The sequence below is a fragment of the Antechinus flavipes genome, chromosome 2, assembly GCF_016432865.1.
Source record: "Antechinus flavipes isolate AdamAnt ecotype Samford, QLD, Australia chromosome 2, AdamAnt_v2, whole genome shotgun sequence".
Taxonomy (NCBI): Eukaryota; Metazoa; Chordata; class Mammalia; order Dasyuromorphia; family Dasyuridae; genus Antechinus; species Antechinus flavipes.
In genome coordinates, this window is record NC_067399.1 from 48,883,970 (window position 1) to 48,900,443 (window position 16,474).

Below are 16,474 nucleotides of genomic sequence, written 5' to 3' on the forward strand. Positions count from 1 at the left end.
AGGGACGCGGAGGCTGGGGCCGGCCGCCCGAGGGAGGAGGCTCAAGCCGCCGCCGCCGCCGCCGCCGCCGCCCTGTGCTCCTCCTGCCGCTGAGTTAGAGCCGAGGGGCGGAACCGATCCCCACACCGGCCGGCCGAATGGAGGCGCAAGACGGGGCCGGCATCCTAGGTGAGTGCGCGGGGCTCCCGCACTTTGCCGCGGCTGCCTGCTTAGCTATTGCCGGCCGGCGGCCCTGATGCTCTGAAGGGAAACGGCTCGGGCTGGGGCTTCCCCGCCTGAGGTATCACCCGCAGCTTCCAAAAGTTCTGCCTTTGCAGGGCAACTCGTACAGACCCGGCGGTAGTGCTGCAGGGATCGCAAAGCCCGGGGTTCGGTGGGGCCGGACCAGGCGGTCCTTCTCAGCTCTCCCCGATGGCCCGGGGATGGGGTTTCTTGCCCCCAGCGCTTTTCTCTAGGCAGCCTATTGCCCTTCCTCCGCATCCATTCATTCCCACGCAGGGAAGTAAAGGCTAGTGACCCACCCATCCTTGAAATCACTCAGGACCGGGGCTCCCACTCCGGCTAGCTTGAGTTTTCCAGCCCGTGGCGGGTGGGGGGGATGTGCCTGGGAAGTGTGGTCAGAGACCACCCTCCCCTGTTTCCAAGGACAATGCCATTTGACTCTAGGTAGGTCCGTCCTGTGCTGCCTTGCTCTGCTTTCACTGAATCATACTCCAAAGATCCCCCCCCTGTTCCCAGTTGTGAAATTAGCCTGTCTCTAACTATGGCAGCCAGCTGGACCTCAGGACATGAGACAGGGATGATGCTTTCCAGCCCGTCACTTTGGACTAGGGACTCCGAGGCCCTGACCAAGCCTGCTGCTTCTGTAACTTCCGGACTCTTCCATCCTCTTGCCCTAAGACCTAGGCAGAAGGAGGGCTAAGCTCAGGGCAGAGCCATGATCTTGATACCCCAGATCTACCTAGTATCCAGTGGCCGTGAAGTCGGCCTTTTCCTCCATCTCCAGGTTGTTCATTATAGAATTCACAAGCTAAACCAAATCTTCTTTGATGGCCCTGTCTGGTACTCAGTATGGGCAAGTGAGAGCTTGGCTGGGCTGGATGTGAGTCCCTTGCAGGAAGGGCCACTTGGATATCAGGGGCCTTCACGGTCTGCTGGGCAAAGCTGCCAAAATTGACAGCTTCCCTTCGCTTCTCTGTTTTATTTTCAACTCAGCAGAGCAAGAAGCCTTGGGGAAGAGGAAAGGGTGAGGGAAATGCAGCCGGCTCTGGAGCACATTAGCTGCTTAGAAACCATATTGACAGGCTGGGAAGAGACTCTCCGAAGCTAAGGGGAAAGGGCCTGGTTGGATCTCGAGTGCCAGGACCCTGCTTACATTTTGGTTCATATGCTTACATACTTCAGAGTATGTGGGGGGAGGGAATTTGTAGGATCGAGTGGGCCTCGAGGGTGAATACTGCTTTCCCATGTGTTTGTTCTAGGGCTGCATGAGCACAGGGTGGGGCTCAGGGACCTGAAATTCCAGAGAAAAAGGGGGTGGTCCCAGAGTCCCACAGGGAGACCAAAGGAGGATAACCTGGCCCATCTGGCCTTCTGAAAAGTTGGGAAGATGCAGAAGAATACACCTCCCACAAAAGCTTAGTCCACCTCTATTCCCTCCAAATTTAGGATTTATCAACTACTTCAGACCCCCGGGGGCTTAACATCATCTAGGATGCATCTGTGTACTCTCTCCCCACCCCAACCTAACTCTGGCAGCTTTTGGTACCATAAGGCATCCACTGGCATGTTCCAAAGTGGGTGGGTGGGTGGGAGGGTGGAAGCTTCTGTGACTTAAAAAGAACTCTCTAAGTTATGTCTATGAACCCTTAGCCTCAGGTTGGAAGTTGTGTTCAAGTCTTTCATTTTTGAGAAGCTTGGATTCAGGTCTGCATGGTTCCATAGGTAAAAGACGAAGATCTTTGGGAAGATATTGGTCCCATAAAGCCCCGAGGTATTTTGAGGTGATGGGAGAGACTATGCTTTTCATCTTTGCTGTGGCCCTGGATGTCCCTGTGACTGGAGTATCACTTAAAAGTAGCTTTCTCTAGGACCCAAGGGGAGAGGAGAAATGGTCACTGGACTGTGGGCATGACTCAAAATTCCCAGTTCCCCATATGCTTCTCTACAGTGCCTCAAGTCCAGGTTTGATCATAACAGTAGCTAGAATTTATATAGCATTTTAACGCTTATGAAGGACTTCACTTAAGTTATCCCATTTGATCCTCACCACCACCCAATGAATTAGTTGCCATTATCATCCCTATATTTTACAGATGAAGAAACTGAGGCTGACTTGGCCAGGGTCACACAGCTAATAAAAGATATTTCTCCCAAGGCCAACCCTATCCACTGCACCTTTTGCATTCCTCAAAATGACTCACGGGATCATGTAGTCTGGAAGAAAGAGTAAGGCCAGTCTTCAAAGGCTGTTCATCACCCCCCACTGGTTCATGGCTCCAGATTACTGGAGCCATCATCCTAGATGATGTAGGGTGCTTTTCAGCAACCTGCCAGACACCCTATTGTTTAATTAACGTTGACCTCTCCCATCTGTCAAATCAACAGATTTTTTTTTTATAAGTGTTCTCTAGGCATTGCTAGGGGATACAAGGAGGAAGAAGGCACAGTCCCTGCCTCAACAAACTCTAGCTAGGTAGAAAAGACAGTGATCTATTCAAGTCTCTTTTGTCTGGATCTCTCCTTTGCCCTTATCACATTCTACCCTGTATCTGCTAATTTCTGAACCTATCACGATCTCTTTCTTAGACTATAAACTCCCTGAAGGCAGAGCTGTGCCATTTCCCTCTCCCTCTTTGTTTTTGATACCTTTGGGAAGGAGGAGAGGACAAGGGCGGCATAATTCAGATGAGAACAACATCAGTAGAAGTGGAGAGGTGGGAAGTAGGGGGCCAGAGAAAGGTAAGGGAGTTAGGGAAAAGTCGATTAACCAACAGACATCATGGTGAAATAGAAAGATCACTGGATCAGCAATCAGGAGGCCCCAGGCTGGAATCCATCCTAGCTCTGCTTGTGTAGCTTTGGTCTCAGTTCCCTCATCTGGACTAGGATTAGATTCCCTTCTAGTGCAGTGTCTAATAAGCATCCAGTAAATGTTCATTGGCTGTTGCCTAAATATCATAGACCCATGGAGTAGGTATAGGGAGTGTCAGTTATGTGCCTATAATTGGTCCTGACCTTAGTAGTCTAGGATACTATTCTTGCTCTCAGGAAGCTTTTAGTCTCATTGGAAAGACAAGAAGAAATGAACAGAAGAGAGCTGGACAGGAAGACTTTAATTTCCCCCTAGTCTAGCTGGATTTCCCAGCCCAGGGCTGGCAAAAGGAGGAGGAGATGGGGGTGAGAATTCCTGTTGACCTGAATATAGGAGACAGCCTTCAGAAAAGGAATCCTGTTTTTGATTCTTCTTGTGTAATGATGTTCACCTAGCAGCTTCCATCTCGAAAGGTTCCCTCTCAAGACCACCTCTCTCTCAGCAAAGCCGTGATGTTCCTAAGTGACCATCCCATCTGGCCCCTGTCCCCTTCCACCCCGGCACAGAGGACACAGAAAATAGGACAGCATCACGGGCACAAATGTAACTAATACGTTCCTATCAGAAATCAAGCCTCTGGTGAAATCTATCTCCTCCCCGGCCTCCTCCCCAGAGGCTGAGGATGGTTGGCGATGGAAAGCATTTTTGTCAGCAGAGCACCAAGTTGGGAGACGCCCAGGGTGGCAGTCTGGCCCATGAAACAACTCTTCCTTCTTCTTCTATTTGCATAGACCGGAGGGTGGGCGATTGGGCTGGATTTAGAAGAAGGTGCTTGCTGCTTCCCACGAGATGGTCCCTCTGACTTAAATGGCTCTGAAACCAGCAAAATGGTTGAGCAAAGAGGCTTTCAGCTCTGCTCCTTCAGTGCTGTCCTTGAACTTGGATAATTTCTCTTCTAGCAATTGGGGGAAAAGGGAAAGTTTGCTATGGGCTAGACCCGCCTGGGCCAGGGTTCAAAAAGTCTCTACAAAGCTTGCCTCTTTACAGAGGACTACAGGAATAAGGTTTTGTGACTGAGAAATAATGCTTGGGAATGCTTTTTTGGTGACAACGGGACAGGAGGAAGTCTAATGATCTTAATTTGGTCTAAGGACAAAGAATGGTCATTGGCAAAGTGGGGATGAGGGCCATCTCTAGAAATGCTATGACAGGGACCCGAATTATTACTGTTCTCCCCAGCAGTGCAAAGAGTGATGAAAGAGACTGGTTTTAAGTCCTGGTTCTGCCACTTGATTCCTGTATGATCCTGAGAAAATCCTTTTACCTCCCTTCCTCAGTTTCTTCTTCAGTAAAATGAGGAACATGGATTAATTGACCTTTAAAGTTCTTTGTAGCTCTAAAGCTGTCTTCATTGCTATGTCAAAGCAGGAACCTCTTTCCTATCGACAGATCTTTGTTTTGCTGAAAGCTTCACTTTTAGGACTGAGCACTTGTGTGTCCTTCTCCAGAAAGCCAAATCCTGGGGTGGGAGAGCGCAGATTAATGAGCCCAGGAAGCCTCGGGGGAAACTATTTAATTCAAAGAAACCTCAGACTTCTTGGACAGGAAGAGTTTTGTTTCCCCCTAGTCTAGCTGGGTTTCCCAGCCCAGGGCTGGCAAAAGGGAGGAGGACCTTTCATCATGGTTGACCCTGAAACACTGATAACCAACCAGTCTCTCTCTGTTCAGCCTATGAGAGTAAGTGCTAGAGTAAAAGCTAAGATCTTATCTTTTCTCAACGTGGTGTGTCTCCCAGTGCCAGGCCCAGTGCTCAGCACCCAGTTGCCACTAATTATAGCTTATTGTATTAATATATTCTTCAACCCTATGCTGGCAAAGAGGGGGCTCTTGGAAGGAGCCTTTGGTTTGAAGTGGGAAAGAAGCCTGGTCAGCCTGGTGCTTCCTTCCCCAACACTTCCATTTCCCAGTTCCCTCCCCCAGTAAAATTTGTTTATTTTCGCTTTAGGTCCCATTTCCCAGAGGTTCAGGCACCGTTTCTGCTTTTGTTCCACTACCCTGAATTCCTCCCTTCCTTCTACTATTCCTTTCTGGTGTTAGTCGCCTGGGGTCACTTCCCAGCCCCCATCTTCTCTGTATTTTCAGAATCAGTTTCTCCAGATGTCCCTCCTTGCACAGTTAACTTCCCTTCTATCCCATTAACTGGGTAGGATGGGCAAAAACAAGCCCCAACCCTGAGAAATCAGCAGCTAGCTCTTCTCTCAAAGGGCTTGTGTCTGCAGCTCTCCAAGTGCTCATGGTGAGACTGAGTGGGGTGTTAATGAGGAGCTGCTGGGGAGGGGGGGGCCTTGGCTTCCAGCCTTACCGATGGTGCACAGAGCTCCAGAGATGTGGCCATAATGCAACCAGAGGGGCTGCAGATACCCAGGGGCTGCAAGTATGAATTTCCTGTTCGATGTCTCCCCTGCTCCACTGTAGCCCAGATAGGAAGCTTTCTCTCTCTCCTTTCACCAAAGAAAGGTGAGACCTCTCACATCTTGCTAACCACGTCTAAAATGGAAAATATGTCTCCAGTGCTGATAGGGAAGGTATTCTGTGAAGTCCCACAGTGGGCAGAGTGTGCCTGACAGTTTCATTCCAAACGTTTCCCTCTGAGAGGCTGCTCTGGTCCTGACTAAGTGTATGGCTCTAGAGAATCTTGCTTGGTCTAGAAGATCCTAGATGAATAAACTGTCTATTTCTCTCTGTCTCTGTCTCTCCCTTCCTCTTCCTCCTTTCTCCATCTCTCTCTCTCTCTTGTCTCCCCCTTTCCCCTTCTCTCCCTACTCTCCTTTTCCCTCTCTCCCTTCCTCTCTTTCTCCTCTCTCTCCATCTCTTTCTCTGACTCTCCTCTCCATCTTTTTTCCTGTATCTCCTTCCCTCTCTCACATATGTATGTTTGTCTGTATACAAATCTATACACATCTGTGTAAAGCAAATACAAAGTAACATGGGGCGAGAAGGGTGATGACAGCTGGAGGGGGAAACATCCAAGACTTTCTCCTTGTAAGAGGTACAAGCTTTGAAAGAAGCTTGGAATTCTTGGAGGCAGATGTGAAGAAGAAGTGGCATTTCAGCTGTAAGAGACAACCTGGGCCTTGGAAGCCAGGAAAAACACAGAGAAAACACAGATGTGAAGAAGTGGCATTTCAACTGTAAGGGACAAGCTGAGCCTTGGAAGCCAGGAAAAACACAGAGAACGCTAGCATTTAGGCAGCTTATCCAGAATACAGAGTGCATGGAGGGGAGAGATGAGTATAAATCCGGAAAGGTGAGTTGGAATCAGATCAGAAAGGCTTTAAAATGTCCAATGGAGGAATTGAGTCTTTATTGTTGTTTTAATAGCACAATAGGGAGCATTAGAACTATAGGGCATTTAAGTGGAACAGCAGATAGAATGTCTGGTCCTGATTCAAAAAGATTTGAATTCAAATTCTGCCTTAGACACTTACTAGCTGTGTGACCCTGGGCAGTCACTTAAGGGCTGCCTGCCTCAGTTTCCACAGTTGTAAAATGAGAATAATAATGACACAACTCCCAGAGTTGTTGTGAGGATCAAATAAGATATTTATCAATCACTTAGCACATCACTGGGCTCTCAGTCGACACTTAACAAATGCTTCCTTCTCCCTTCCACTATATTATCTGCCTGTATAATAACTTGTGTTATGACCACAGCTCAGGAGCTCTGTATTTAGTAAAGCAAAACCAGGGTTATTACCAGCTCCACATTAACAACTTGAAGAATCCCCAGGACTCTAGCCATTTATATTATGGCAAATGGAATGTCTGAATGGTGTCAGATAATAGCATTGTAAAAGGTCTGCAGTGTTTTAAGGTCTTGGATCATAGATCAAGAACTAGGAGGGAGCTCAGATGTCATCTTGTCTGACTCTCTCATTTTGCAGATTAGAATACTGAGTCTGGGAAAGATTAAGGCACTTGCTCAAAATCACACCGATGATGAGGAACATCCCTGGTGAGATTTAACCCCTCAACTGTCATCCTTCCCAGTTGCTGAGTTCGTTTCCTCCAGAGTCAATGCTTTTTCCTCTGTACCATGACCATTTTATGCAGATAGCATCAAAATTATTTTTTTTAAGAGAGCAAAAACAAAAGCATTGAGTCAAGTGACTCGCTCACCATTATCCAGCTGGAGTCAGAACTGGGATTGGAACTCAGGAAGGCCAACTGAATCCAGCTCATTGTTTGGATATTTTCTAAGAACAGTTTTGTATAGGCCAGCAGCCTTTATAATCAGGGCCTTGAACATCTCCAGGCTCAGGGAGTCACTTGAAATGGCTGTTTCATGCCCTCTGGTCCCTTGTCCCGATCTTTGGACAATGATGTGCTTTGAAAAAATGCCAACCCTGATTACGCTTTGAGTCTGTGAGAGCTATCATAGGCGAAGGGGAAAGGGGAGAAAGAAAGAATCTTATATTAGCTTACTGACCCTGACCTTCAGGGAGCTGTCTGCCACAAATAAAATATTGTTAGAGACAAGGGCATTAGACTCTTAGATATTTGCTCCAGGAAAATTAGTTTTTTAAAGGGAGGGGCAGAATATTCTGCTGTATCTCCTCTCTGCCTCCTTGAAGGCAGGGATTATTTAACACAGCTGATGTCCTTTCCCCATCATGCCTGTCATAAGCATGGAAAGGGCTTCTTTTCATAAATTCATCTGTTAAGCATTTAAATACCCATTACTCACCAGCTCCTGGCGTAGGAATACAGACAAAAAACAAAAAGTCCCTGTCCTCAAAGAGCTTATAGTCTACTAGGGGGAGGAAAGGAGAAGTTTGCACCCATAATTTCCATTGAAATATATGTACATGATCAATGCAAACTATGGATGAAGCAATTGAAAGTGACCATGGGGAGGAGAGGAGGGAACATAGCAACTGCAGGAAAGACCATGTTTATGAGGCAACATTTAAGCTGAGCCTTAAAGGAAGTTAGGGATTCTAAAAGGTGAGAATGAGGGAAGAGAGCATTTCAGGCATGGAGGACAACTTGGGCAAAGTCATGGAGGTGGAGTTTTTGTGTAGGAGGATACACTATGTATATCAGTTTGTTTGGAGCAAAGAGTGTGTGAAGGCAAGTGATGTGGAATTAGTTCTGAAACATAGGCTAGAGCCAAATTTTGAAGAGTTTTCCATGCCAACAAGAGTTTGTGTTTTATTCCAGAGGAAATAGAGAGCCCCTGAATCTTTCTGAGGGAGGAGACTTCCTTGGTCAGGCTTGTGCTTTCAGAATATCAATTTGGGGGCCACATGGAGAGAGTGGATTGGAGAGGGGAGACCCTGGAGATAGAATGATCACTTAGAAGGCCATTGCAATAGTTAAGGAAGAGTTTGTGAAGACCTGAACTAGGTGGAGGAAAAGAAAACAGATGACAGAGGTATGGGAGAGGCAGAATCAATAAGACTTGACAACTGATTGGATATATGGAGTGAATGAAAGTGAGATGTTGAGGGTGACCCTGTGATTGTGAAACTGTGTGGAAAGATGGAGGCAATAAATAGGAAAATAGAGATAGAAATAGGAGAGGAAGAGATGGTGCAGGAAGAAAAGGCCAAGTCCTATTTTGGACACTTTGAGTTTAAGATGCCTTTGGGGTCTCCAGTTTGGAATGTTTAGTGTTGGTGATGTGGGACTGAATATATGGATCTGAAGGTTCCATCAGTGGGATCATGATCATTGAATCCATGGGGGTTGAGTTCTTCAAGAGAAAGGGACTCAGCAAAGAACCTTGAGGGAAATCTATGGTTCAGGGGTGGGACATGAATCGATGTCCAGCAAAGGAGACTGAAAGGGAGTCAGTAGATGGGGGGTGGGAGGGGAGAAAGACACAGAGACACAGAGAGAAGCAAGGAGAGACAGAGACAGAGATAGAACAATGTCAAGAATACTAAAGAAAGATGATCAGCAGTGTCCAGTGGTGAAGAGATCAAGAAGGATGAAGACTGAGGAAAAGGCTTTTGACTGAACAATGTAGAGTTCCCTGGTAATCTTGGATGGAGCGGTTTCTATTAAGTGAATTGTTGACTGAGTTGTGAATTGAACTACAGGTTTTAATCAGAAGCCCTTAAAGCTCCCTGTTCTGTTATAATCCCATTTTATTGATTCCTCACTGGGAGAGTGGGGGCTTTTTCATCTGTTGCTCTAAGGCCCCAGTGGTCTGAATGTGCCTCCAGTTCTATTGGATACTGATTTTTGATCAGCCAATTAGTCAATAAACATTTAGTAAGCCCTTTTCTACATTCCAGGCAATGTGTGAGGTGTTGGGGAAACAAATTGAAAAGGAAGACCTTAAGTTTCACTAATGAGGATGGTGAGGGAGGCAGTGTGGCCCAATGCCAACTCTAATGCCAAATGACTTGGGTCCCTATCCTATCTGATGCCTACCTGGATGTCTTTGGGCAAGCTCAGTTTCTCCATCCAGTAGGGTTGTACTAGATAGTTCCTCCAGCTCCAGATCTATGAATCTATTATCCTACAGAGAGGGGACCCTAACAAACGAGGGTGAACAAAGCACTCCTCTGCAGCCGTGCTCTCATCCTGGCTCACCCCAGCACCAAGCCCTCAGCAGCCTCTCTCCCTGCCCTTCACCCTGAGAGGTGTCCCTGCCTGGCCGGTTGCCTGTGTAGCCTGTTTAGGGGCAATTCTACACTGTCGAACTTTCTGCATCCCATATTCCAAAATACCCAGGAGACTAAGGAAAGCCAAGGAAGAAACCATTTTTCTTATCTGTTACCCTCAATTCACATCCCAATTTCCCCCTTGCTAAATATGATTTCCTAAATTTAATTAAAACTGACCATACTAAAAAAGAAAGATTAACGATCCTTTGGTGCCATGATTTTCTAACAACAGAATCTCATTCTCCCCAAATAGACACATATGTTGCCTCTTCCTGCACCCTCACCCCCACTCTTCCTCCATCGTTTTCCCTTTACCTTTTGGATTTCTCGGCTGGGTGATTTTGTAATAGGGCTCCCGCCTGAGACCTGTCCCCACCTGCTTTCCCTCCTCCATTTCCCTGAGGAAATCCCGAAATTCAGACATCCACCTCATTCACAAGAGGCAAGGGAGCCGGATCCTCACCCCTATTACTGGGGGCTAGCTCCTCCATGCCATGGGTAAAGTTTCCCAGGCAACAATAGGAGTCGGTATTGATCTTATTAGCTGTGCATGATTATGGAGTATTGGGAGCCGGGCCCATCATTGGAAAAGTCACAGCCCCAGTGTGTGCCCTACTGGGCAAATGGTCGGCCTTTAGGGATCTGTGAGCCGCGCTCTGCCCAAGGGGCCAGTTTTAAAGGATCTGGGAACCATTTAAGATAATGCTAAGGAAATCCAAAGAGATGCTTCAGGAGACAGCTGTGTACCTCTGGCTAGCTGATGCGGCTTCCAGGAGGCGGCCCTGGGGATGTTCCAGCGAGCTGGGGGGACTGTCTGGGAAACACCAGATGTGCATTTGTCTCTCTCAGACCGGGTGTTTCTGGCAGCTGCTCATAATGGGTCTCTGTTCACACCCAAGTATTTAATTATTTACCAGCTCGGGGCTGCTAAAAATATTCTTTGTCCCCTCCCCCAGCAGGCTGCAGGCTTTTACACACGTGCACTTGCCTGTGTGTGCAAGGTGCCTCACACATGCTCCCGGGTCTGTTCATACAGTGAGGATATCATTGGAAATCATCCTTCTTGCACGAGGGAACGCCACTGCCTCTGAAAGCACAAAGGGCCCCAGATCCCTGGATCTGAAACATGCTCCCCCAATCTCCCCTCTGTTGTTGCCGGGCCCTTCTGGTGAGGAGGGGGGGCCTGGCATCTGGCGGCAGCCTGCCCAGCAGGCACAGCTGCCAGGGCACCGGAAAGCTAACCTCGCAGGGATGGGAGGGTGGAAAGTCTGCTTTTACTTGATGCTGCAGCAGCTGTGGGAGGGTGAGATGGAGAGGGAGGGTGGGAGGGTTGAAATCCTCCAGGACAGCAAAGCATTCACTCCATGGTCAGGGGAGACGAGCTTGGATTCCTAGGGATTTCTCTGAGCTATCTTGGGAAGGGCCCTGCTGGCCACACCGCCCAGGCAAAGCTCCCTTTCAGGCTGCACTCATTTATATCTCTGCCTTCTTTGTTCACACAAAGGATAGGCATAATGGTACTGGGGGAGTTGAGGTTTGAGACAGTTTTCACTTGGATCCTGTCCTTTTTATTTATTAAATACATTTCTATTTAAATATCTTTCTATTAATACCCTTTTTTCTACATTGCTTAGATTTCCTCCTTGTATCCTTTCTCTTCCCTGGTCCCAGAGAGGAAGGAGGGGAGAAGAAAGGAAGGGAAAAGAAAGAAAGGAAGAAAGAAAGAAAAAGAAAGGAAGAAAGAAAGAAGAGATTCAGGAAGGAAAGGAAGGAGGAAGGAAAGAAAAAAGAGAGAAAGGAGGAAAGGAAGAAGAAAGGAAAATGAAAAAAGAAGGGAGGAAAGAAAGGGAAGGAAAGAAAGAAGGGACAAAGGAAGGGAGGGAGGAAAGGAGGAAGGAGAGAGTGAAGAAAGGAAGGAAAAAAGAAAGGAAAGGAAAGAAAGAAGGAAGGAAAGAACAAAAGAAAGGAAAAAACTTACAAGGTGAGGAGGCTTATGGCCATGTATGGAGCCCAGAGCAGAGCCTAGCAGAAGGAAGTAGGAAGAAGGGAAGGAGAGTAGGTGGGTAAGGAATGGAATATGCCAGCTGACTTTCAGGCTGTCCTAGAGAAGAGCTCCATTTATCCTGCTTGTGTCTGGAGGGCAGAGCTAGGGGCAGATTTTGGCTTTGGATGAGGGGTCTCTTCCTCAGGGTTGGAGCGGTAGAGCTGCTTGGGGGACAGTGAAGTGTCCCTCGGGGGAGGTTTTTAGGCAGAAAGTATGGAGATTTCTGTTCAGTTCCAGATTGGACCAGATAACCCTCGACACCCTTTTCAATTCTGTGACTGATTACAAGAACTGAACTCCATGGTGTGCAAACACCTGCCCCTTCCACTATGAATTGTGAAATATGCTCCACATAGGGGGGCCTGATTCTTCTTATTCTGGCCCATTGATGGGAATTTATCAAACCCAAATCTGCTCACCAGGATGATTGCTCCTCTCCGGGAGAGGGAGATGACCATGGGCAAAAGTTTCCAAATCTACCCCCTTTCCTTAAGAACAGTTATTATTTAATATAATTTTCTAAAAAGAGTTAGAGCACTTTACATGGATTCATCTCATTTGATGGGCGTGATCATCACCCCCATTTTAAAAGAGAGGAAACTGAGATCAAGTGACTTGCCCAGGATCATACAGCTTGAGCAGAATTCGTACCCTGGTCCTCCCCCAATCCAAGGGTAGCCCTCTCCCCACTGTGCCCCACGTCCTTTCAGTGTCCTCTTGTTACCCTGGAGCAGGCCCTGTCATGGTTTGCCCCAAAGCAGGAGGCTCTGCCTGGTTAGTTAAGTACTTGTTCACCCCCACATCTCATCTCCTACCCATTAATTTTCCTTCCAGACCCAACTAGGTTGTTTGCCCTGAAGCTTCAGATTGACAGACATTGCCAAGGCAACGGAAAGCAGACTGGAGGAATAATGAGGGGGAGGAGGGTGGCCTGGGGCACAGTGTTGGAGGCAGGGATTGACTCCTTAGGTATGAAAATGAATTCTGAGAACCAGCCTGCAGAGCCCTTTGTCAGGGAGAAGTCAGCGTCCTGGGGGAGTCCGTTCCTCTCCATCTTGGGGGGCAGATTCTGGGGATGGAGTCAGCAAATCGAGGTGACCCCCTGGAGGGGCCTGTGAGGGCTCTGTCTGATGGGGTGGGCAGTGGGCCTGGAAGAGCTTCCAATGGCATGGATTCCAGGGGACCTGGTGGAGGGGGCAGCTTCTCTCTCCCCAAACTCTGGAAAGCTAGAGGCCAGAGGTCCAAGTGCCCGTGGAGTGATCTGAGCCTGGAGGAACGGAAGAGCCGGAGACTAAGAGCCACTAGGTCCTTGGTCTAACGGTATATTAAGAATCACCCGTAACTAAAATCGGTAATAATTGCTAACATTTATATTTCAGGTTTGCAGAGAGATTTAGAGATTTTATCACTTTTGATCCTCCCAACTCCTCTGGCAGGTGTTGTATTGTGACATGTTGGGCCGCCATTAATTTCCATTTTGAAATTGAGGCGGAGAGAGGTAAAGTGCGTTTTTTTGAGGCAAGGTTTGAATTCAGATGCCCCCGGTCCAAGTTTGGCTCTCGCCACTGGCCCTCATGCCACAGCTGATTCCTGCCCCTCACGGACTGGCAACTTCTCTGTAACACGATGAGAAGACCTCACATGGCCAGAGCGTTTGACCCTAGCCCCTTCTTGGCTCACCCAAAGCCTTTCCTGGCTAGCCCATCTTTCCCTGGTCCATAAGTTTTGGGCCCTTCCCCGAACCCCTTGTGGTGTCTTATGTGCCCTGCCCGACTCCCAGGATGGCCCCATTTTTCAAATGAAGGGAGGAGACTGGGAAAGAAGCGACCAACTTGATGAATCTCAAGGAAAAAAAAAGGGGGAAATATAAAGAATTGGAGGGAGATTTGACCACCCCATTAAAGCTATTTCTGCAAAGACTTCGTGACTACCAGAAGGAGAGTCTGAACTAGGCTTGGATCATCTAGCCTCTGGGTCTCTTGGGCCCTTAGTGGATGCCGTGAGCACAGGGCTGGACTTGGGAAATCAAGAAGAGTTGCGATCCTCAGACACTTCCCAGCCCGCTCCTGGTCTGGATGTCACCAACAGCAACATAGGGAATTGTGAGGATCAAGGGAAATAACTACCATAGGCAAAGTGCTCTGCAAACTTTCAAGGTGTTATAGAAATGGGAGCCATTACTGTGGTGATGATGATGATGGGGATGTTGGGGATGGTGATGATGATGGTTACCTCCAGCCCTACTCAGGATGGACACTGGTCCTTAGTTGCAGGTCTCTGGCTCTATAAGGATTCAGGCGTGGGGAGCTCAGCGTCACTTTGGTTCTCAGTTTAATGCCTTTGGGTGCCTTTGATTTCAGAACTGTCTAAAGAAATCCAGTCATCACAGACGGCTCTGGTAGTGCCGGGCCATGGGACAGGAGAAGGCTCCAGCACTTCCCTGGGAGAAGAGGAGGAGGGAGGGATTCCGATCCCTGCTCCCGGACTCCTGCAGGTCACGGAGAGAAGGCGTGAGTATGGAACGGCCCTCGCTTCTCTAGCAAGTTGTCGTAAGGCTTTCCTGGACTCAGTCTTAGGGCCCAGCGCATTATAGACTCCTGGGATCACTCATTATACCGAGTGCTGAAAAGATGTGGGTGATGTGGCAAATCTGCATTGGGTTAAGAATTAGTAAACTCAAGTTTGGTTCTCCCTGACTGACTCAGCCCTGGGATTTCTCCCGTCTGTAAAACAGGGACACTCGGTAGCCCCAAACAGAGAGTCAGCCAGGAGGCATCTGGTAGCCAGAGCTACCAGAAAGCACCAGTCGCCTCCATTAAAATCCTCTTGCAGACTATATTGGAAACACGTAGGCTCCCCAAGGCCCTTCAGCCTTGAAGCTAGAAAAGACTTCAAGGACAGACCTAGTGACAGACTCGCCATCTGTGGTCCCACACCAAGCTGGCCAGATCTGGAAAGACTTATCGCCAGCTTGGCTGCAGGAGAATGAAGTTTCTGGTGCCAGCAGCTCCCTTAAATGATAAGGGGAAGGGGACACGTGTTCCGTGTCCGAGGTGGGAGGACCGGCGCTGACAGAATCGGAGCCCTTTGAAGTAATAATCTTGGTCATCAGGAAGGAGGAGGGTGGCTGGTGTCTGGACTCTGACCATGGGGTTTCCCCGTGATCCCGGCCTGGGCTCCTTGTCAAGTTTTCCTTCTGCTCAGTCCTTGGCTGAGGAAGGTCAGCTTGAATCTGGACTTCATGCTGTTCCCAGAGACAGCGTTTCAGCCAGGGCAGGGCAGGAGACCCCGAGCTCTACCATCTCTGGTTCCTCTCTTTCTTTCTCCTAGAACCTCTGAGTAGCGTCTCCTCTCTGGAGGTCCATTTCGATCTCCTGGATCTTACGGAACTGACCGATATGTCTGACCAAGAACTGGCTGAAGTCTTTGCAGACTCGGATGATGAGAATGCTGCAAATGAGTCTCCAGCAGGTAAGATGAATAGGATGTCAGGAAATGGGGGGATCTCGCTTCCTCCAGAAGCATAATAACCCTAGAAAGCAGGGGAGGAAGGGAGGAAGGGGAGCATCCTCCTCATCTCCCTTCCTTGGAGTCATTCTTTGGTGATCACAGTGACTTGATTTGTTCTCTTGCCCCGAATTAAAGGCTCTTCAACAGTGGTTGAGGGTTCGGAGATCCCAAAGGCCTATTTTTGCTGCTTCTCTTTTGGCCATTTATGAATCAATGGGTCCATAATTACTAGGCTTTTTCCTCAACTTAAGGATTTCCTTATTGCTATGTAAGGGAAGGATCATATAGTAAAAGGAATACTGGGTCTGGCGCTTGAGAATCCGATTTCCAAAGTTATAACTGTTACTATCTATAAAACCATCAGCAAAACACTGGATTTCTCTGGGCCTCGGTTTCCCTACTTGTTAAAGTGATAGGACTAGATGGGCTAAATTTCAGGTCCCGAGACTTCAAGTGTCAGGGCTTGAGTTTTACTGGTCTTCAGAGAAGACCGTTTTTGCTTCATGAGCAATAAAAACAAATCTCACTCACTCTTCAGTTCCTAGAGCTCCTGGGGGATAGTCTTGAGCAGGTAAGGCTTTGGCCCTTATATGCAAGGCCAGCTTCTTACTGCCCTGACCACGGGACAGCCTTCTTGGATCAGGCAGGGTGTCTCCGCTCTGTGTGCATATAGGTGGGGACTTTTCCATTTGCTCTCCCCCACTCATACACCTTCCAAACTGACCCTCAACAGCAAGGACCCCCCTGTGGCACCAGCCCTGGTCTCCGGGGGCCTCTGAAGCTGTCAGGTGGTAGTGGGGGCTGCGGAGAATCCCACAGGGAGAGCAAAAAGAGAGGCTTTTTTTTTCCTCCGGAGAATCCAGCTCTTGCGAGCCAGCCCTTCAAGGCCGTCTCCCTCCCTCCTACCCCTTCTCTTCCCATTTTCCTGTAAGGGGGAGTTAGAGCTGGGTTCTGCTGACTAGGGCCCACCAGGGGCCTCATTAAGGGCAACAGCCCTGCGTGAATCAATAACGCCTGTCGGGGAGCTCAAAAAGGGATAAAATGCTCCCCTGTCTGCGTTTTTTGGTGGAGCTTGGGAACATCCGAGCTCCACGGTGGGTTCAGGGCTGGAAGCAGAGACAATGACCCAGTCACACAGGCCGTTCATCCTGCAGGAACAGGGGCACCTCCTTGGAGGAGGGCTGTGGGGACAGAGCCTTGACAACT

General features: G+C 48.4%; 1 protein-coding gene across 1 annotated transcript in view; it reads left to right on the forward strand.

Moving 5' to 3' along the window:
- The first annotated feature begins 24 nt into the window (after nt 1-24).
- The window catches only part of DBNDD1 (dysbindin domain containing 1), a 22,512-nt gene continuing 6,062 nt past the window's right edge, over nt 25-16,474 (forward strand). The window contains exons 1-3 of the mRNA XM_051974741.1: nt 25-168; nt 14,119-14,268; nt 15,089-15,229. Coding sequence (XP_051830701.1) covers nt 138-168; nt 14,119-14,268; nt 15,089-15,229 — 322 coding nt within the window. The 5' untranslated portion in view covers nt 25-137. The remainder of the gene's footprint in view (nt 169-14,118; nt 14,269-15,088; nt 15,230-16,474) is intronic.